The sequence below is a fragment of the Salvelinus namaycush genome, chromosome 10 (genome assembly GCF_016432855.1).
Source record: "Salvelinus namaycush isolate Seneca chromosome 10, SaNama_1.0, whole genome shotgun sequence".
NCBI classification, from domain to species: Eukaryota; Metazoa; Chordata; class Actinopteri; order Salmoniformes; family Salmonidae; genus Salvelinus; species Salvelinus namaycush.
In genome coordinates this window covers 23,452,227-23,475,637 of record NC_052316.1, presented here as the reverse complement: position 1 = coordinate 23,475,637, position 23,411 = coordinate 23,452,227, and the positions used below count along the sequence as shown (strand labels likewise).

Below are 23,411 nucleotides of genomic sequence, written 5' to 3'. Positions count from 1 at the left end.
TCTCTCTGGTGGTCACACACGATCATTCTCTCTCCCTGGTGGTCACACTAGATCATTCTCTCTGTGGTGGTCACACACAATCATTCTCTCTCTGGTGGTCACACAAGATCATTCTCTCTCTGGTGATCACACCAGATCATTCTTTCCCTGGTGGTCACACCAGATCATTCTCTCTCTCTCTCTGCTGGTCACACCAGATCATTCTCTCTCTCTCTCTGGTGGTCACACCAGATCATTCTCTCTCTCTCTCTGGTGGTCACACCAGATCATTCTCTCTCTCTCTCTCTGGTGGTCACACCAGATCATTCTCTCTCTCTCTGGTGGTCACACCAGATCATTCTCTCTCTCTCTCTGGTGGTCACACCAGATAATTCTCTCTCTCTCTCTGGTGGTCACACTATATCATTCTCTCTCTGTGGTGGTCACACTAGATCATTCTCTCTCTGGTGGTCACACTATATCATTCTCTCTCTCTGGTGGTCACACTAGATCATTCTCTCTCTCTGGTGGTCACACTAGATCATTCTCTCTCTCTGGTGGTCTCACTAGATCATTCTCTCTCTGGTGATCACACCAGATAATTCTTTCCCTGGTGGTCACACCAGATCATTCTCTCTCTCTGGTGGTCACACCAGATCATTCTCTCTCTCTCTGGTGGTCACATCAGATCATTCTCTCTCTCTGGTGGTCACACCAGATCATTCTCTCTCTCTCTGGTGGTCACACCAGATCATTCTCTCTCTCTCTGGTGGTCACACCAGATCATTATCTCTGTGGTGGTCAAACAATATCATTCTCTCTCTGGTGGTCACACTATATCATTCTCTCTCTCTGGTGGTCACACTAGATCATTCTCTCTCTCTGGTGGTCACATTAGATCATTCTCTCTGTGGTGGTCACACCAGATCATTATCTCTGTGGTGGTCACACACGATCATTCTCTCTGTGGTGGTCACACCAGATCATTCTCTCTCTGGTGCTCACACCAAATCATTCTCTCTCTGGTGGTCACACTAGATCATTCTCTCTCTCTGGTGTTCACACTAGATCATTCTCTCTCTCTGGTGGTCACACACGATCATTCTCTCTGTGGTGGTCAAACAATATCATTCTCTCTCTGGTGGTCACACTATATCATTCTCTCTCTCTGGTGGTCACACTAGATCATTCTCTCTCTCTGGTGGTCACATTAGATCATTCTCTCTCTGGTGGTCACACTAGATCATTCTCTCTCTGTGGTGGTCAAACAATATAATTCTCTCTGTGGTGGTCAAACAATATCTTCTCTCTCTGGTGGTCACACCAGATAATTCTCTCTCTGGTGGTCACACTAGATCATTCTCTCTCTCTGGTGGTCATACACGATCATTCTCTCTCTGGTGGTCACACTAGATCATTCTCTCTCTCTCTGATGTTCACACTAGATCATTCTCTCTCTCTGGTGGTCACACTAGATAATTCTCTCTCTGGTGGTCAAACAATATCATTCTCTCTGTGGTGGTCAAACAATATCATTCTCTCTCTGGTGGTCACACCAGATCATTCTCTCTGTGGTGGTCACACAAGATCATTTTCTCTCTGGTGGTCACACTAGATAATTCTCTCTCTGGTGGTCAAACAATATCATTCTCTCTGTGGTTGTCAAACAATATCATTCTCTCTGTGGTGGTCAAACAATATCATTCTCTCTTTGTGGTGGTCACACTAGATCATTCTCTCTGTGGTGGTCACACTAGATCATTCTTTTGCTCTCTGGTGTTAACACTAGCTCATTCTCTCTTTGGTTGTCACACTAGATAATTCTCTCTCTGGTGGTCAAACAATATCATTCTCTCTTTGGTGGTCACACCAGATAATTCTCTCTGTGGTGGTCACACAAGATCATTTTCTCTCTGGTGGTCACACTAGATCATTCTCTCTCTGGTGGTCACACTAGATCATTCTCTCTCTCTGGTGGTCACACTAGATCATTCTCTCTCTGGTGGTCACACTAGATCATTCTCTCTCTCTGGTGGTCACACTAGATCGTTCTCTCTCTCTGGTGGTCACACTAGATCATTCTCTCTCTCTGGTGGTGACACCAGATCATTCTCTCTCTCTCTCTCTGGTGGTCACACCAGATCATTCTCTCTCTCTCTGGTGGTCACACCAGATCATTCTCTCTCTCTCTCTGGTGGTCACACCAGATAATTCTCTCTCTCTCTCTGGTGGTCACACTATATCATTCTCTCTCTGTGGTGGTCACACTAGATCATTCTCTCTCTGGTGGTCACACTATATCATTCTCTCTCTCTGGTGGTCACACTAGATCATTCTCTCTCTCTGGTGGTCACACTAGATCATTCTCTCTCTCTGGTGGTCTCACTAGATCATTCTCTCTCTGGTGATCACACCAGATAATTCTTTCCCTGGTGGTCACACCAGATCATTCTCTCTCTCTGGTGGTCACACCAGATCATTCTCTCTCTCTCTGGTGGTCACATCAGATCATTCTCTCTCTCTGGTGGTCACACCAGATCATTCTCTCTCTCTCTGGTGGTCACACCAGATCATTCTCTCTCTCTCTGGTGGTCACACCAGATCATTATCTCTGTGGTGGTCAAACAATATCATTCTCTCTCTGGTGGTCACACTATATCATTCTCTCTCTCTGGTGGTCACACTAGATCATTCTCTCTCTCTGGTGGTCACATTAGATCATTCTCTCTGTGGTGGTCACACCAGATCATTATCTCTGTGGTGGTCACACACGATCATTCTCTCTGTGGTGGTCACACCAGATCATTCTCTCTCTGGTGCTCACACCAAATCATTCTCTCTCTGGTGGTCACACTAGATCATTCTCTCTCTCTGGTGTTCACACTAGATCATTCTCTCTCTCTGGTGGTCACACACAATCATTCTCTCTGTGGTGGTCAAACAATATCATTCTCTCTCTGGTGGTCACACTATATCATTCTCTCTCTCTGGTGGTCACACTAGATCATTCTCTCTCTCTGGTGGTCACATTAGATCATTCTCTCTCTGGTGGTCACACTAGATCATTCTCTCTCTGTGGTGGTCAAACAATATCATTCTCTCTGTGGTGGTCAAACAATATCTTCTCTCTCTGGTGGTCACACCAGATAATTCTCTCTCTGGTGGTCACACTAGATCATTCTCTCTCTCTGGTGGTCATACACGATCATTCTCTCTCTGGTGGTCACACTAGATCATTCTCTCTCTCTCTGATGTTCACACTAGATCATTCTCTCTCTCTGGTGGTCACACTAGATAATTCTCTCTCTGGTGGTCAAACAATATCATTCTCTCTGTGGTGGTCAAACAATATCATTCTCTCTCTGGTGGTCACACCAGATCATTCTCTCTGTGGTGGTCACACAAGATCATTTTCTCTCTGGTGGTCACACTAGATAATTCTCTCTCTGGTGGTCAAACAATATCATTCTCTCTGTGGTTGTCAAACAATATCATTCTCTCTGTGGTGGTCAAACAATATCATTCTCTCTTTGTGGTGGTCACACTAGATCATTCTCTCTGTGGTGGTCACACTAGATCATTCTTTTGCTCTCTGGTGTTAACACTAGCTCATTCTCTCTTTGGTTGTCACACTAGATAATTCTCTCTCTGGTGGTCAAACAATATCATTCTCTCTTTGGTGGTCACACCAGATAATTCTCTCTGTGGTGGTCACACAAGATCATTTTCTCTCTGGTGGTCACACTAGATCATTCTCTCTCTGGTGGTCACACTAGATCATTCTCTCTCTCTGGTGGTCACACTAGATCGTTCTCTCTCTCTGGTGGTCACACTAGATCATTCTCTCTCTCTGGTGGTGACACTAGATCATTCTCTCTGTGGTGGTCACACTAGATCATTCTCTCTCTCTGGTGGTCACACTAGATCATTCTCTCTCTCTGGTGGTTACACGAGATCATTCTCTCTCTCTGGTGGTCACACTAGATCATTCTCTCTCTCTGGTGATCACACTAGATTATTCTCTCTGTGGTGGTCATACTAGATCATTCTCTCTCTCTCTGGTGATCACACTAGATCATTCTCTCTGTGGTGGTCATACTAGATCATTCTCTCTCTCTGGTGGTCACACTAGATCATTCTCTCTCTCTGGTGGTCACACTAGACCATTATCTCTCTGGTGGTCACACTAGATCATTCTCTCTCTCTGGTGGTTACACTAGATTATTTTCTCTCTCTGGTGGTCACACTTGATCATTCTCTCTCTGGTGGTCACACTAGATCATTCTCTCTCTGGTGGTCACACTAGATCATTCTCTCTCTGCTGGTCAAAGAATATCATTCTCTCTGTGGTGGTCAAACAATATCATTCTCTCTGTGGTGGTCAAACAATATCATTCTCTCTCTGGTGGTCAAACAATATCATTCTCTCTGTGGTGGTCAAACAATATCATTCTCTCTGTGTAAGTCAAACAATATCATTCTCTCTCTGGTGGTCAAACAATATCATTCTCTCTGTGGTGGTCAAACAATATCATTCTCTCTGTGGTGGTCAAACAATATCATTCTCTCTCTGGTGGTCACACTATATCATTCTCTCTCTCTGGTGGTCACACTAGATCGTTCTCTCTCTCTGGTGGTCACACTAGATCATTCTCTCTCTCTGGTGGTGACACTAGATCATTCTCTCTGTGGTGTTCACACTAGATCATTCTCTCTCTCTGGTGGTTACACGAGATCATTCTCTCTCTCTGGTGGTCACACTAGATCATTCTCTCTCTCTGGTGATCACACTAGATTATTCTCTCTGTGGTGGTCACACTAGATCATTCTCTCTCTCTGGTGGTCACACTAGACCATTATCTCTCTGGTGGTCACACTAGATCATTCTCTCTCTCTGGTGGTTACACTAGATTATTTTCTCTCTCTGGTGGTCACACTTGATCATTCTCTCTCTGGTGGTCACACTAGATCATTCTCTCTCTGGTGGTCACACTAGATCATTCTCTCTCTGCTGGTCAAAGAATATCATTCTCTCTGTGGTGGTCAAACAATATCATTCTCTCTGTGGTGGTCAAACAATATCATTCTCTCTCTGGTGGTCAAACAATATCATTCTCTCTGTGTAAGTCAAACAATATCATTCTCTCTGTGTAAGTCAAACAATATCATTCTCTCTCTGGTGGTCAAACAATATCATTCTCTCTGTGGTGGTCAAACAATATCATTCTCTCTGTGTAAGTCAAACAATATCATTCTCTCTCTGGTGGTCAAACAATATCATTCTCTCTGTGGTGGTCAAACAATATCATTCTCTCTGTGGTGGTCAAACAATATCATTCTCTCTCTGGCGGTCAAACAATAGCATTCTCTCTGTGGTGGTCAAACAATATCATTCTCTCTGTGGCGGTCAAACAATAGCATTCTCTCTCTGGTGGTCAAACAATATCATTCTCTCTGTGGTGGTCAAACAATATCATTCTCTCTCTGGCGGTCAAACAATAGCATTCTCTCTCTGGTGGTCACACAAGATCATTCTCTCTCTCTGGTGGTCACACAAGATCATTCTCTCTCTCTGGTGGTCACACAAGATCATTCTCTCTCTCTGGTGGTCACACAAGATCATTCTCTCTCTCTGGTGGTCACACAAGATCATTCTCTCTCTCTGGTGGTCACACAAGATCATTCTCTCTCTGGTGGTCACACTAGATCATTATTTCTCTCTGGTGGTCACACTAGATCATTCTCTCTCTCTGGTGGTCACACTAGATCATTCTCTCTCTGGTGGTCACACTAGATCATTCTCTCTGTGGTGGTCACACTAGATCATTCTCTCTCTCTGGTGGCCACACTAGATCATTCTCTCTCTCTGGTGGTCACACTAGATCATTCTCTCTCTCTGGTGGTCACACTAGATCATTCTCTCTCTCTGGTGGTCACACTAGATCATTCTCTCTCTCTGGTGGTCACACAATATAATTTGTTCTCTCCATTATTACCAGTAGTTGTCTCAGTGAACTGTCTGGCTTGATTCTTGTTATTGTCATTTTGTATCCGCTGGTTCTCCCCTCTCCCTTACCTCAAACAGGTGCTGGTGGGAGAGGTTGCTGCGAGGGTTCAGCTCAAAGATGAGCACATGGTTGACCCCCGCCTGGCGCCAGCCGTACGTGTTGATGCCCAACAGGAAGAGGAACTCGATCAGCAGGAAGCCACCACGGTAGATACGCACCAGAGGCCACACGTTCTCATACCGGATGAGTACAGCACCTGCAAAATAATAATAGCAATTAAATAATCTAATTCTTCATCAAAATATCTGAGGCTACAGTCCTGTCATAAAATACAGTATGCACTACTAACTTGAGCTCCCCACTAATGGCAAGCCCCATTTCCTGTGTATCTGTTAATCTCCCCGTAAAAAGGCCTTATTAGCATGGTTGTGTGTGAATGTACCACTGAGGATGAAGGAAATAGAGAGGACGATGAAGACCCCACAGTATAGGCCAACGCGGAAGGTAGTCCAGGCTAGAGCAGGCTGCAGGAAGGAAAAGCAGAGAATGACAGAGATGAGCAATTACCAGTTACTAGGCCTGTGTGACTGCCAGTCTTCTCTGCTCTACTGTAATGTTGTCAGGCACACAGCCACAGATCCACACTAGCCAGTTACTAATTCATTTAGCTTGACAGATAGACACACCTATCCAGGGAAGCTGAAGCCATTCACAGAATCCAGTTCACCTGTTCCTTGTTCAATGCACCTTATAAAAATACATTTCAAATAAAGGTTCCCACAGGAATCTGGACAAGCCATTTGGATCTGGCATAATTCAGGGTGGCCATGACATTAATAATAATACAGCTATAAATCTAAAGGATATGTGATAGGGGATGTGAAGCACTCTCTCCAGCCCTCTATCTCTCTCATCCCCTGTGGAAAATATATTTTTCCAGTCTAGTATGGAGAGCCTCTTACAGGATCAATACTGTGGGGATGAATAGGGTGTGTGTGTCACATACCTATTCTGTATACACACACAGCAGGAAGGAGATGAAGAGCAGGAAGTGTGTCACTATACTATACTACGTTTATGTTGATGAGATCCTGGCGCTGGCAGGGAATTATGGCGGGAATGATCTAATTGGTTAATTGTACACCAACTAACTAATATACACCCTCTAGTAAACCTGTGGTGTCAGTCTCTCTCACCTGTGCTGCCCCCAGTGGAGGCACTCTCAGCCTCTTCATGGCCTTCTGACGGTCCCCTCCCTCCAGCTCTGTGGTCACCACAGCCTGACAAACACAACACACACGTCACTACTGTTCCTCCAGGAACAAGTTCAAATCCAATACAACATATTAAAGAACAAAAGTCAAAGACCAGGATCAGATTTTGCCAGATTTAGCAGTTTTGTGGTTAAAACAGATGATGGAGTATACACTGTTGTCAAGAATGAACATCAACCTAAACAATGCTTTGACCTCCACAAACAGGGGCTTCTGTTCCATACGTACCTCAGTCTCAGAAATGAGCTGGGTGATCTTCTTACAGGTGTAGAAGGGGGCCACCTCCACGTGGGCCACGCGCCAGTCAGCCCCACGGGGGGTCTCCAGGATCTTATCATGCTTCTTCAGGATCTTACGAAAGCCTGTGAAGTTCAGATTCTGGTAGAAAGACAAATCGTGGGGTTAAGTCTGAACTGAGCAAGAGATGCAGAGAGGGAGAAGGAGACAACGACTAAACGGTTGAGATAAACTGAACTGCTGAGATAAAGAAAGGAACAGAGAAGAAATAGACACACCACTAGAGAGAGGTGGATGGAGAGGTAGTAAGATGCAGAGAAACATTTGTCAAACAGAAAGATGAGAGGGTGTAGATAGGCTGACTGTTTCACCTGGTAGTTCTGCATCAGGATGAGACTGAGGTAGTATCTAGGGGTAGTGTGTAGGGTTTAGGGTTAAGGGTACCAACCTGGTAGTTCTGCCTCAGGATGAGGAAGTACCTAGGGGTAGTGTGTAGGGTTTAGGGTACCAACCTGGTAGTTCTGCAGCAGGATGAGGCTGAGGTAGAACTCGGAGAAGGCCAGCTGCAGGTCTTTGATGTTGCGGTGTTTGCAGCGCTCCTCCTGGGAAAGGTGGAACACTGTCTTGCGTTTCCGCAGACCTGGCGCATTGCTCTCACGCTGCGCATCCAGAGACGACTGCAGCTCATTCTGCAAGGTGGCAAAACGCCTCTGGGCTTCCGCAAGTTTCTCTGCACGAGGGAAGGAGATATGGAGAACAACCGAGTGAGCAACAGTGTCAGTATGACAAAGACAGATCTGATTTCACTCTGCTGATGTCTTGTGGATAGTTCTAGTGGTTTTGAGAGTAACTTCTACTGCACTGAGACTGTCAGAAACATTATCTTGCTTTAACAGCCCTGCAGTAAATCCAGCCAGAGGTAAACACACTTCTCCCTGCCCTCCTCTCCATTACGGGGAAGTGAAAAGAGGAGTATTAGGTTCTGCAGACGTGTAAATGCAGCCCTTGGCAGGCCCATTACCAGGGTCATGACAGGGTAATGAGAGAGAGACAGCAGCAGGGCAGGGGGGAACCTGAGTAGATCTGGAACATGGCACACATTCTCCCCCAGCCTCCCCATCCCAGTCCCACGAACACATTCCAGGACTGAACTCCTCGAGCCCGGCTTTGGCACATATCCTCCACTGTCACCTCCGCCTGTGTCTGCACTCTGCACCCCACCACATCCTATTCATAGGCCAAGGCTGGAGAGAGGGTTCTGCAATAGACCTCTTCAGTCCTGATTCACAACAAGACTGTCTGGTCAACGGCAGGGCAGAGAGGCCCTGCCTGCATGTGTTTGTGACAACAACGAAGCACCGTCTCATGTTCCCCACGGTCAATCAGTGAAGACAGGGGTGTTACGTTAGGTGCAGTGGGTTCAATGGTTACTTTAACGCTCAGTTGCAAACACAGCCTCTGAATTTCACAGGAATGCCTGCTCTTTTGATGGCTAAAATTAGAGTAATCCCTCACAGGATAACAGTAGATTATGTCACTGACACCGTCTACCCTGTCCAGAGGGTCTCTATCTGCCGCTCTGCATGGATCAAGTCATGACTTAACATGAGGCGTGAGAAAGTCAAGACTCACATACTTTACCTAAATTGGAAGAAATGAAGCCTGGGTAGATTTGTGTGTACAGACAAAGGTGTCAGAATGGTATGTAGGCTGAAGAGACTAAAATAAGCCTTAATGTCTGAGCTTTGCCAGGATCAGCCACAGGTAAAATATTGTCTCTGGAGTCTATATCTGAGGATACATACAAATATTTTAGATATTGTGACAGCATTTAACAGAGACTGTGTTGTGCCTTGGTTTTTGTCACTGGCATATAGTTAAATGCACTGCTCCAGGTTCACTTAATGGGGTCGATGACCCCTTTCAGAAGAGGGAAGCTGCTTGCTACAGCTCTCTGCGGAGGCGACAACTCTCTTATGTAAAGCTCACACCTTGAACAAGACATGAAAAAGAGGGAGATAACGATGTCTGTCCAACAAGAATCAGTAATTGCTTGTTTCATCCCAACATCCGGCTAGACGGATATACAACACATCCAGGCGTAGAAAATGAGAGATTATGACGCTGCAGTCTGGAGTCCGAGAGTGAAGTGACTGACTGTGGCTGGGCTACAAGACAGCCAAGAAGACCTAACACTGCTAAAAACAACATTTACTATAGATTTCCTTATAATCTGAATTGAGACAGATTTATTCGAGTAAAGCCAGATGTCTAGCCTTGATGTGGGGCAGCAGGTAGCCTAGTGGTTAAAGCGTTGGACTAGTAACCAAAAGGTTGCAAGATTGAATCCCCGTGTCACGTTCCTGACCTGTTTTATGTTATTTTTGTATGTGTTTAGTTGGTCAGGGCGTGAGTTGGGGTGGGCATTCTATGTTTTGTGTTTCTATGTTTAGGTGGTTGGTAATTAGCCTTATATGGTTCTCAATCAGAGACAGGTGTTTGACTTTTCCTCTGATTGAGAATCATATATAGGTTGGCTGTTCACACTGTTTGTTTGTGGGTGATTGTCTTCCGTGTCTGTGTCTGCGCACCACACGGGACTGTTTCGGTTTGTTTGTTCGTTCGTTCGTTCGTTCGTTCGTTCGTTTTGTTGTAGTCTGTACCTGTTCGTGCGTTCTTCGTGTTTCATGTAAGTTCTCAGAGTTCAGGTCTGTCTACGTTTTCGTTTTGTTATTTTGTAATCATTTCAAGTGTTCTTCGTGTTTCGTCTTCGTCTGTAAATAAATCATTATGTATTCACAACCCGCTGCATTTTGGTCCTCCGATCCTTCTCTCCTCTCCTCGTCCGAGGAGGAGGAAGATCTAGACACCCGTTACACCCCGAGCTGACAAGGTAAAAATCTGCCGTTCTGCCCCTGAACAAGGCAGTTAACCCACTGTTCCTAGGCCGTCATTGAAAATAAGAATTTGTTCTTAACTGAATTGCCTAGTTAAATGAAGATAAAATAAATAAAATACTCAGACTCAGTCTGCTGGATGTGCTTAATGAGCAACAGTGATGGGAAATCCTTGTTTTTCAGGGGAGATAAAAGTGAGGAGCAACAGGATGTTGATCAGAGTGCCAGTTCTCTTTGGCAGTCCAACCTGGTCTGAGTTTATTTCAGCTTCTGGCAAAGCCTCAACTCTGAAGGGGGTGGGAGGGGAGGTTTATTGGAGAAGAAAAATAGGGAGTTTAAAAGTCTTTCAGACTTTAAGGGAAAGCAAATTAAAGTAGACACTAATGAATGCACCTTTTCTATATTTTGTTGGCTTCCTGTCTAACTCGTACCATTACCAATAAAGTATGTACTCGTTGGTAACGAGATTCAGAATATATCGAATGTCCATGTTGCCAGGCAGCATCAACCCATTAAATGCAGTTCTACAAAACATCACGTAGTTGGCACCCAAATAAAGCTTATCACTCAACATGACAACCATATGTGCAAGATGTCAAGGAAATTACTGGCTACTCCCATTGCACTGCAGGCATTAGTTACTATGGCATTATAAGTAACTATGAGTGGACAAACTGCAGATGCTCACAGAAAATCAAAGGGGTGGTCTAACTTAGTCAGAGAGACAAACTTGCATAGCATAGCAGCACTGCTCCATCAGATAAGCCTACCTGAATAAAATGTGTTGATCTTCAAAAGCTCCTTCTCACAATTCTGAAAAAACTTCTCCTCAAACTTGGCGTAGTATCTCTTGACAGTGTCTTCATCTGTGACTGGAGAGGGAAAAAAAGAGACAGAGAGAGAGAGAAAGGTCACGTTTCGAACAAAACATTCAACAAAAAAACATTATTTAACCAATGAAAAACAATTAATGGACACATCATTATTGACAATTTAAAAATGTATGCATCTGGAAATTATTGACCTAGATGAATATGACCACAGCTTGGAGCTAAACAGGTAGCCTATCAGTTTGGCTTATGATTACATTCACATCCTTTTTCAAGATGATTCTCCTTCAACAAGCATCAATCCACTTAAACAATGCTTTCATTCAGACCAGGGTACCAAGAGAAACAAAACGGTTAAAAATGGCTTGATGGACAGTGTACTGTTCAGCCCAGAAAAGTCACCAACACGCCCCTGCCTCTCTCGTTCCTCTGACGGTCATTAAATGTTGGGGACAAGCACAGTGGCACAGTTCTAAATAAGGACACATTTAATTTGGTCCCTCCCCTCCCCTACTCCCCGACCTTCCCTTCCCTCCCCATCCTCTCCTTCTCTTCTGTCTTCTTACTTGGTGTTGCTCATCCAGCACACAGAGTAACCCAACACGCCTATGAGTTGCCTGGGGGATTCCTTCCCCTGTCTGCATCCCACGCTCCCCCCACCCCATCCCCATTCACCTTAGCCCAGCTAAGCCCACTGGCGTTCCAGTAAAGACAATAGCAGCCAAGAGGACCAGGGCCACAGGGCACTGTCCCAGCCACAGCTTAAACTCTGACCACAGGTCCACAGCACAGGATCAACAGGCTGTAGTTCTAATGATTTTATTTATAGTGACCACAAGTTCCAAAACCCATCCATCTATAACAGCTGGCAATATTTGACAGTGATCCTGAGAGTAGAGAGTCACAGTGTAAGAGGCAGGCCTCGTCTCCTGGGACTGAGAAAGACAGCGACAAAGAGGATCTGCACACTGAGAGAATGTGCTTCTCTATATCCTCTATCTGCTACTAAAACACCTATTATTTTTCAATGATTATTCATCCCGATCACTCTCTTATCAATGTTAGTCTGGCCAGACTTGCTAGTTGACACCAGTACTGATGCATCATTGATGTTCTATCTAAATGTCACAGCCAGGGATACATCACACACCCTCCATCACACTATCTCTGCTAAATGTTTGTGCAAGAGTGGGGTTATAATAGAAATGTTAGCTAACCTATCATATGAAATGGCCCTTTAATGCAAGTTGAAACCTTTAGATGGAGAGGCATTCAATTCTGTTCTTAGTAATAACAAAAAGATGCCTAAGGCTGTGTAGGCTGTCAATATTCCTGCTCTATTCACCTGCATACAGAGCGAGAATCCAAGGAGAGACTGTGATTGTGTTCAGTAAAAGGCTGTGAACATTTTCCTTGGAGTCAGTGAGCCAGTCAAGCGATGCGCAGCTTTATATAAAAAATTAGAAAAACATCTGTATATCAATAATTAGTGAATTGAATCATGTTCAGTGGTTGAAACTCCTTCATAAGGGACTTTATATGATGATTCACTCCCATTGTCACGACTTCCACCGAAGGTGGCTCCTCTTCCTGTTCGGGCGGCGCTCGGCGGTCCTCGTCACCGGTCTACTAGCTGCCACCGATCCCTTTTTCTTTTCTGTTGGTTTTGTCTTGATGGTTTTCACCTGTATCTTATTTGTTGTTAATTAGGGACTATTTAACTCCCAGGTCCCGCCTGCTGTTGTGCGGGCTTATCCTTTATGTCAGTGGTGTATTATTATTTTGCTCTTACGTGTTTGCTGTCCGTTATTTTCCCTGGTTGGGGGACTTATCGGTTTATTACTCAGTTTTGCCTGGTTGTTGGCTGGGCCCAGCTGAATAAAACGTATTCATTGGAAGCACTGCTCTCTGCGCCTAACTCCACACCCACCACTCCTAGCGATCCGTGACACCCATAGTGCTGGGGAGATGTGTAACCTTACTGAGGTTCAGACTAACCTCATGACAGAGGCATCTTGCAGTCCTCATTAAACATCAAAAACAACATCCTCACTGAACAAAAAGAAAACAACAGCAGCCATGCTCAACTGTCTGAACTGAGACAGAACATAAACAGGGACTGAGATGACCTTCAACGTATCATCTTCACTGGGTCAGAATGTGTGTGCTGTAAGACACAGCTGGCATCAGTGGGTCATAGCCAGTGTTGAGTGGAGGTCAGGAGGGTGTGTGAGTCCCTTACAGTGTACACCCACACAGCTCATCCCCTCCTGTCTGGAATAGAGGAGAGGAGGAGGAGAGGACGAGAGGAGGACGAGAGGAGGAGGAGAGGAGGAGGAGAGGAGGAAGAGAGGAGGAGGAGAGGAGGAGGAGAGGAGGAAGAGAGGAGGAGGAGAGGAGGAAGAGAGGAGGAGGAGAGGAGGAGGAGAGGAGGAGGAGAGGAGGACGAGAGGAGGACAAGAGGAGGACGAGAGGAGGAGGAGAGGAGGATGAGAGGAGGAGGAGAGGAGGATGAGAGGAGGATGAGAGGCAGCAGCTAGCTATCTGCATGAGGAATGAAAGTACGCTCTGCCTACGCCTCTGAAAGCATTTCTACCTCACTTCCTAATTCCATTGCAGTCACAACACACCTTGGACCAGGACATATCAATGGAGAGTTTAGCCATTTTACATCGTCTGGCTGGATGCCAGTCCTCCCAGCACAGACTGGGATAAGTTTAGAGAACAAGCCTGTGAGAACAGGGCACTGCAATACCGCTGCAAAACCAGGTCAAATACAAGATCCCAAAGGAAGAGGTGATAGAACACTGGAACTAGTCTACATAAAAACAACGGGGGGAGGAGGCAGATGACAAGGAAGAAAGAGAAACAAGAGGGATGTGGACTTTGGATGAAATTATCCTAGATTATGTTATAAGAGGAAATGGAGGAGATGAAAGCCTGGAGAGAAAGGTAGGGAGAGGGCCGTGGAGTGACCCCTCACCCCTATCTCCCCCCGCTGACGCTCTATTGACCCCTATCTCCCCCCGCTGAAGTTCTACTCACCCATATCTCCCCCCGCGGAAGTTCTACTGACCCATATCTCCCCCCGCTGAAGCTCTACTGACCCATATCTCCCCCCGCTGAAGTTCTACTGACCCATATCTCCCCCCGCTGACGCTCTACTGACCCCTATCTCCCCCCGCTGACGCTCTATTGACCCCTATCTCCCCCCGCTGAAGTTCTACTGACCCCTATCTCCCCCCGCTGAAGCTCTACTGACCCATATCTCCCCCCGCTGAAGTTCTACTGACCCATATCTCCCCCCGCTGACGCTCTATTGACCCCTATCTCCCCCCGCTGAAGTTCTACTGACCCATATCTCCCCCCGCTGAAGCTCTACTGACCCATATCTACCCCCGCTGAAGTTCTACTGACCCATATCTCCCCCCCGCTGAAGCTCTACTGACCCATATCTCCCCCCGCTGAAGCTCTACTGACCCATATCTCCCCCCGCTGAAGTTCTACTGACCCATATCTCCCCCCGCTGAAGTTCTACTGACCCATATCTCCCCCCACTGAAGCTCTACTGACCCATATCTCCCCCAGCCGAAGCTCTACTGACCCATATCTCCCCCCGCTGAAGCTCTACTGACCCATATCTCCCCCCGCTGAAGTTCTACTGACCCATATCTCCCCCCGCTGAAGTTCTACTGACCCATATCTCCCCCCGCTGAAGCTCTACTGACCCCTATCTCCCCCCGCTGAAGTTCTACTGACCCATATCTCCCCCCGCTGAAGTTCTACTGACCCATATCTCCCCCCGCTGAAGCTCTACTGACCCATATCTCCCCCCGCTGAAGCTCTACTGACCCATATCTCCCCCCGCTGAAGCTCTACTGACCCATATCTCCCCCCGCTGAAGTTCTACTGACCCATATCTCCCCCCGCTGACGCTCTATTGACCCCTATCTCCCCCCGCTGAAGCTCTACTGACCCCTATGTGTGTGCGTGAGCATGTGTGGCGTGTGAGAACAAAGGAGCGAGAGGCAGCGCTGCTTTGAAACAGCCCCGTCCCTGCAGCTACACATTGAGTATTCACCATGCCTCTGATGCAAAAACATCTCTATAACATACATTTGCTTCACCTCAACCTTACTCAAATCTGCATGAATCAACATAATTAGGCTCACAGAGTTAGAGTAAAGTACAAACTGTCTGTGCTAATTTATTTTCAACTAAAACAACGGATAGAAATGAACAGCTCAATCGCAGCGGACAAAATACTCAAACGAGTGAAATCATAATGGTATTTAGTGCGTTTATTCCCATTTATCAAAGATGTCTGTATTTATCTGAACTCAATGTCTTCTCTCTCTCACTGTATGGGGCCTCATTATTGCACCACTGGCTGGTGAGGCGACAGCCAAGCCCACTCATAGTCCAATGGTACCATCCTCCCCAGTGTCCCTCTGACAGGCAGCTCTGGAGGGCCTCTCCCTGAGCTCATTATCCTCAGAGTGGTACTGTGGCACAGCTAACAGCCAACATCCCTCAAGGGAACCAGCCCAGCCCACTGCTGCCCCAACCAGCACTCTGCTACAAAGACCCAGAGACACAGAGAGCAAACAGGCTGGGCCACACCAAGGCTGTCTCCACCAGCCGTCACTAAATGGCTTCCTGCAGCAGTATCTGCCCTAACATTACAGGGATGAGTGAGCGCTTAGGTGGATATGTGTGTGTGTGTGTAAGTGTGTGGTGCAGGCTGTAGGATGATGATGATGAAATGCCTCCTAGGAGAGTAATAGTTGTGTCCCTGGGGGCTCTGTGTGAAGATGGATACTCTGGCCACCTCATCTTGTGCTGTGTTTGATAGTGTTTGTTGGACATTAGTATTTCACTTCTCTGTCAGCACTGAGCAGGGTTCTACTCTTTCTTTTGAGGTGAGCTCCTTGATGTTTTGTCTATATAGTGACATGATGGAGCTCTGAGGTTTGTAACCTTTTACTCACGACAGAGTGTCTCATAGAGGACAGGCTGGGTAAGTATCCATTGTTTTGTTTTTCTTCATGGTTTCTTAGTTGTATTTGTTTCAGTAGGTACTGGGTATAGTAAGTCTAAAAAGTAAGCTTTCAGTTTGATTAAGATGTGTTAACAAGCGCTGCATATCATGGACATTTCCTGTCGGTGCTTGAAGCGGATGGGGTATGCTCCACAGTCCTAGTACAGAGGGGCTTCCCAGCATGGCCCACATACTGCTGTTTGCCATCGTGTTTCAATCCGTCAACTAGTGACGCTCATGGCAGTCACAGGAGGGAAGTGAGTAAAGCTTAAGTGCTTTAGAGCAGCCAGGAAAAGAAAGTCACTTTATTATTCTGTTGTGGAGGGATGGGTGAGTGTTTGTGTGTGCATAAGGATGTGTTTGTGAGTGTTTATGTGTGCATAAGGATGTGTTTGTGAGTGTTTGTGTGTGCATAAGGATGTGTTTGTGAGTGTTTATGTGTGCATAAGGATGTGTTTGTGAGTGTTTGTGTGTGCATAAGGATGTGTTTGTGAGTGTTTATGTGTGCATAAGGATGTGTTTGTGAGTGTTTGTGTGTGCATAAGGATGTGTTTGTGAGTGTTTGTGTGTGCATAAGGATGTGTTGGTGAGTGTTTGTGTGTGCATAAGGATGTGTTTGTGAGTGTTTGTGTGTGCATAAGGATGTGTTTGTGAATGTTTATGTGTGCATAAGGATGTGTTTGTGAGTGTTTATGTGTGCATAAGGATGTGTTTGTGAGTGTTTATGTGTGCATAAGGATGTGTTTGTGAGTGTTTGTGTGTGCATAAGGATGTGTTTGTGAATGTTTATGTGTGCATAAGGATGTGTTTGTGAGTGTTTATGTGTGCATAAGGATGTGTTTGTGAATGTTTATGTGTGCATAAGAATGTGTTTGTGAGTGTTTATGTGTGCATAAGGATGTGTTTGTGAATGTTTATGTGTGCATAAGAATGTGTTTGTGAATATGCCCTCCCTAATTATTGGGACAGTGAAGCATTTTTATTTCTATACTCCAAAAGCATCGGGACAAATTCACTTATATGTTTATTAAAGTAGTAAAAAGTTAAGTATTTGTTCCCATATTCATGTTACGCAATGACTACATCAAGCTGGTGACTCTACACATTTGTTGGATGCGTTTGCTGTTTGTTTTGGTTGTTTTTGTGCCCAATAGAAATTAATGGTAAATAATGTATTGTGTAATTTTAGTCACTTTAATTGTAAATAAGAATAGAATATGTTTCTAAACACTTCTACATGAATGTCGACGCTACCATTATTATGGATAATCCTGAATTCATCGTGAATAATGATGAGTGAGAAAGTTAGAGACGCACTATGTACAAAAAGTGCTGTAATTTCTAAACGGTTCACCCAATATGGGTAAAAATACCCTCAAATGAAAGTGGACAGTCTGCACTTTAACCTCATATTAGTTGTATCATTTCAAATCCAGACTTTTGAAGTATAGAGCCAAAATAAGAAAAAATGCTTCACTGTCCCAATAATTACAATAATTGCACATCTAATAAAAATAGGATCTAAACCTACACAAACCGTTAGCAGCCAGCTTTATCAAGCCATGATTAACCCTATGTGCATTCACTGGTTCCCAGTGCTCCTGTAAGATGAGGTTCAGAAATATGGACAGCTCTTGCTCAGCTGTTATCAGTGATGCCCAGTCCAGTGGGGAACACGTCCTTGTCTGTTACTGGTGGAAGCAGTACCATATTAGTCTACCTCATGAAATATCAATACAACAATAGGAGAGCAACCATGAATCCCCTCTAAAGCCTTTGATATCCCCTTGACCTTTATGCAGGTCAAAAGTGAGAGAAATAAGGGGATCTGAATAAAATGTTCTATATCTGAAGACAAATGACTAAACTTACTGCCTACATTGTGTTCATTCAAGGTCTTCTCTCAGAAACACAATCTGGGCTTCTCTGAGAAAAACAAGTCTTGGTGTATTCCCTTGCAGGTTGCATAATGGTGGCCAGCCCCTTTCCCTTCTGTGGTGTAAATAAATCATGAGGAGCACTAGCAACTTCTCCAGACCTGACTCAAATCTCCCCTCCTGACCCACCCCATCAAGCCTCCACATAAATCTTTCACACTAACCCCCCTGTGGAGATGAGAAAACATGAGCTCTCCGCCATGTCAGAGGCTCTAACCCTCCCTTGCTGTACGAACGCACGCACGCACACACGCACACACATACAGAAAGAAACATGAAGTGTTGTGGGTCACAGGATATAGCACTGTAGTTTTCAGACGAAGGAGAGGGTTGTTTAACTAATATAGCCTAATCAACCGCTAAAGTGGAAGCCTTTATTCCTAGTTGTTCGACCCATACAAGAAAATCAAGCTGATGTATTGGTGTTCCATTTTATGCCCATAGTCCATTTTCTCTGTTTTTACTGAACATCGTCATATTGTGGCTTTTATCACTGGGAGTGTGACAGGAACATGGAGTATGACTGGCTCAGAGGAGAGGGGTGATGTGCCCCTTTATGTTGGGACCAGTGATGTCGTCATCTCCTATTTTTGTCACATCCTGACCTTAGATCCTTTATTGTGTCTCTATTTTAGTTTGGTCAGGGCGTGAGTTAGGGTGGGCAGTCTATGTTCTTTTTTCTAGGTTGTTTGTTTTCTATGTGTTTGGCCTGGTGTGGTTCACTTTGTTATTTTTGTATTTTGTTGTGTTCAGTTTATTCAAATATCATGGACACTTACCACGCTGCGTATTGGTCCGATCCTTCATACTCCTCGTCTGAAGAGGAGGAAAATCGTTACAATTATCCTGAATGTGTAGCCAGGCAAGAGAACATGACATGGATCCTTCTCCGAGTCTCACACAGACACAGCTATATCAGCCCCAGTCATTTTACACTTCATTTAAGCCATGTAATGACACCTCATTGCTGTTTATCACCCATGTCCTTCTGGCATCATCATTAGCTGAAAGTGCAGTTACTGCCACTATAGTCATGAAATTAATTTCCCTCATCTCTTTCCACTCAACCTGAGTTAAATCATTTTAATGGAATGGAACTTTACCAGAAGTGGCTATATACTTTTTTTAAAGCTCTATTATTGTGGGTGCTGTGAGGACTCTATGGCCTGCCCAAATTAGACAGGGTCTTTTTCTTATTGTATCACCTTCCTGTATTGAACTGAGAGAGTGGGTGGGTGTGCTCGGGTGCTGCCCCAGCTTGCATTATTCTCAGGTTTCCCCCTATCTGAGGAGTAAGGAAGCCTTGTTTGGGTGAGAAAGAGAAAGTGCACTCACACAGAGCAGTGCTTCCATTCTACATCCTCTTGTTCCAGACATACAGGATAACCATGAAGCAAAACCATGCAGAGAGTACCCCCACACCAACCCAACTCCTCCTCCCTCGTCTGCTTTCTTCCTCTTCCCATTCCCCCCTCCAGCCACAATTCATTATAACAATCATGCAGTTTGTGGAGCCAGGAGACCATTCAGAATGAACATTAACTAGGCTAGCCTGCTACTGTAGGTCCGGAGTGGTTTATCAGCCCAAATTAGGAGGAGTATAAATAAAAACTGCTTGCTAAGTAAGCAACTCAAACTGAGTCAAACACAGTAGTAATAGTAAGGGAGGAATCACTTTTCAAGAGGCCACTTAACAACTTGAGAGAGGTGTTTGTTTATCCAGTGCATTGGTCAGTGTGTGTGTGTGTGTGTGTGTGTGTGTGTGTGTGTGTGTGTGTGTGTGTGTGTGTGTGTGTGTGTGTGTGTGTGTGTGTGTGTGTGTGTGTGTGTGTGTGTGTGTGTGTGTGTGTGTGTGTGTGTGTTTAGGTTGGATTCCCGGCAGCCTGCAGATATTGCACCAGTTGAATACATTAGTGGCAGGAAGGAGTCAAGACCAGATGGGATATGAAATGATCTGAGGGACCAAGAGGGATACTGAGACAGGAGAAGGATATAATATGGAATATTACACCAGCTCAGTGAGACAAAGAGACACACAGGGAGAATGAATCATGAAACATTCACCAGTTCACTACTTAATAAAACACACTGCAGCTAACTAGATTATGCTGGAGGTAGTGAATGCCTTTTATTGCTTTTGTTAATATATGCCATGTCTTAAGGAAAAAAGGCAGTTGTTGATCGAGCTGAAAATCATCCCTTCCTTTGAAGTGCATGCACTGAGAATGTTACAAAAAAAAACAGGAGATCCGTTTGCTATTGTACTGTAGGTGGAAGCGCTGTCCAAGGTTCTGAAACAGCTTTTGAGTGAAGTAAATACATTTCGGATAAGAAAAAAGAAATTTCTGCACCATGATAGGAATGAATGTCAAAACCATGAATTAAAGGCAAATTGGCTTCTCTCCTCTTACCCATAGAAGGATGTTTTAATGTATCCCTTTAACATAGCCTACATCCCTCAAACCGCATTAGAGCAACGCTCCTAAACCAAAGGGAATTTTGTCATACTTTCATTAGAACTTCTTCAATTTTCCTCCATATAGTACTATAGTAAAACTTTCACAATAGCTTTGACCCAATTACCTTCCAGAGTTCTGTTGTCCATCCTCTATAAGTCAAGACAATGACCAATCAGAGTCTGACAACAAGATGCTTCTTACAACATGGGTCGTTTATGCCATATTTATTATTGCAGTGTCTCTCCCTTGACCTAAAGATGCTCCTGCAATTGTTTTGGGGACTCCTGAAGTGGAAACATTGAATTACCATCTGATTCTGAGTGTGTATGACTGCCGTTGTATTCACCACTGCCCTGCTCTGCCTTGCTCTGCACTGTTTCCATCACCACTGTGATACAGTCGGACAGTTACAGCATTTAGGGCAATCCACTGCATACATAGCCCTCAGAGCACCACAGTGCATACACACCCAGTGAGCCTCTCTCTACGCAGTATAGACTGAGTCATTTAGACTAAGGGGCTTATTTAATAGTTGAGCTGTGGAAGAAGGAGGAGGACAGAGTCAGAAGGCGTTACAGAGGCCACAGAGGAAGTAGACCACACAATCCTCCAGCCAGGCATAAAGAAACCCACAGACCAGGAAGCATATTGACTATGATGGGAATGTTAATCACTTCTTCCATTTAGCTAACAAGGCTTTAAATCTCCTCCACTTACTGTGTCCCCCCTGTCCTCATAAGGATGGGAGGTCAGAGGCAGAGGAAGCAGTGGGCTACAACTGAATACAACTAGGCATGTCTGTTGATCTCAACTCACTGGTTTACTTGAGAAAGTGACCATCTCTTAGCCTTGATAAGCTCTCCTGCTAAAGTTTCTGCCCTTTCTTATGTCCTAGTTGTTCTTTCTCTCTCTCTCTCTGTCTCTCTGCCCTGTAGAAGCTGGCTGCTGTGAAGTGTTATCTCGTGTGCTCACAGCCAGAGGATGTTTGGCCCAGACCTCACCCTGCCTGCTAACAGCTCCATATGCAGAGGCTCCTTGAAGATCAGGGCCCTCCTGAGTAACTCCTCTCCCCCAGGTAGGCAGAAGGAAAAGTCAGGCTGGTAACAGAGCTGATTGAGGGGCTCACGGGCTACTGTCTGTCACTCTGCTATATCTTTTAAGCAAAGGAATGGAACTGATGAAGGAGAATTAAATGTTTTTTCACAAAGCTTGTTGAGTCTTTTCGATTAATATTTCAAACAGTTTAACCCCTTACACTCGTGGATATTGGCCTGTATGGATAGGGCCATATTTAAATGTTTCTAACAGAAGAACTATAAAAAGCATATACATGACCATGGTACCAACTGAAAGACAACACTTTGAAGATTATGTAGAAATGATCAGACCAAGGTGAGGACACAACAGTTCACCAGACACAACACTGAATCTAAACATTACACTGTTGATGCAAGGGTTTGAGAAAGATGCACTTTTATGACTCATAGAAAGAGCCTTCAACTATAAGGTTCTTTTTTGAGCTCTGCCAGTTTTGCCATTGAGGAACTGAAGCAAGCACACTTTGGAACACTGCCCTGCGTCCCCACTATCCCACAATTACTGTTGTTGTTAACGCAATCTAAAAATGTTCCATTATAAAATCGCAAACTGGGTCAGGTGGGCATTATTTGAAAGCTTATTCTATTGCCAACATGGCTAGCTAAGTTATAAAATACAATTTTACAGTGTTAGGCTTTCAGAAGACACTTCAGACAAACAGATTGTAATTTTGATGCGCATATAATGGAGTCCTGAGTGCATTCGAGTGTGTGTTTCACGGCTAATTGTCTTCACAATGAAATAAACACGGGCTCATTCAGTACAGGGCAACCCAGGGTACAACGCCATGTCATCTTGTAACTGTACATCAAACATAGCGATCATAAACGTTGATGCAGTAAATTACATAAGTTCTCAAATATGGAAATGTGAAGCGCACATTTGAACTCTGATGTAATACAACCAAACCACACACCTAAGTGCTATTTATTATAATCCTCAACGTCTCATCTTTCAGAACACATCCACTCCTCTCCATTTACAGCATTTCCCTCCTCAGACAACAACACATGTGCAAAAAGTAGCCCAATTAGCAGGAGGGATGGGGGCATCTTCTAGTCGTGCGCAGTGCTCAAGTTTTCATGGCTGTCAGTCAAAACCCATACAATTCTGTGAAGTGGAGAACCTGAGCTCTGACATCATGTATAGCATGTTACTGTACAGCTACTGCATTCCAATTTAGGCCCTTATCAATGACAAAATCTGCTATTTTCAACCCATCACTCTAAATTACAATTCTGCATACCTGCATACATACCCATTGAAATAAAATTCAAGAACTGTTGTACACATACTAAATACAAGCCACATATGGAGTGTGCAGTGATGGCTGTGTGGATGTAGATGTATAAACAGGGAGTTCTTTGAAGAACAATATCAAACAGAATCATCTACCTAGGGAATATATAGAAATACATGTTGGAGATTCCCCACAAGTACCACAAGTGTCCAACTGTGACAGTGAAATCACAAGGATGTAAAGACTGGGGAAATGAATCAAGAACACAGATCCTGGAGGTGGAATAATTCAACCTGAACCACAACATGTTTTGTATCATGTATCATAATCATAGCATGTGTTGTATTTCAACTACAATATAGAATTCCTGGCTATTAATATGTAAATGCTTTTGTACTGTATTTCATTTCG

The 23,411-nt window shown here is 44.6% G+C and overlaps 1 protein-coding gene across 1 annotated transcript in view; it reads right to left on the bottom strand.

Moving 5' to 3' along the window:
* LOC120054493 (xenotropic and polytropic retrovirus receptor 1-like) overlaps positions 1-23,411 on the bottom strand; it is an 88,976-nt gene that overhangs the window by 18,675 nt on the left and 46,890 nt on the right. The window contains exons 3-8 of the mRNA XM_039001918.1: positions 11,166-11,267; positions 8,011-8,228; positions 7,490-7,639; positions 7,184-7,267; positions 6,433-6,511; positions 6,056-6,243 (exon numbers count right to left, since the gene is read on the bottom strand). Coding sequence (XP_038857846.1) covers positions 6,056-6,243; positions 6,433-6,511; positions 7,184-7,267; positions 7,490-7,639; positions 8,011-8,228; positions 11,166-11,267 — 821 coding nt within the window. The remainder of the gene's footprint in view (positions 1-6,055; positions 6,244-6,432; positions 6,512-7,183; positions 7,268-7,489; positions 7,640-8,010; positions 8,229-11,165; positions 11,268-23,411) is intronic.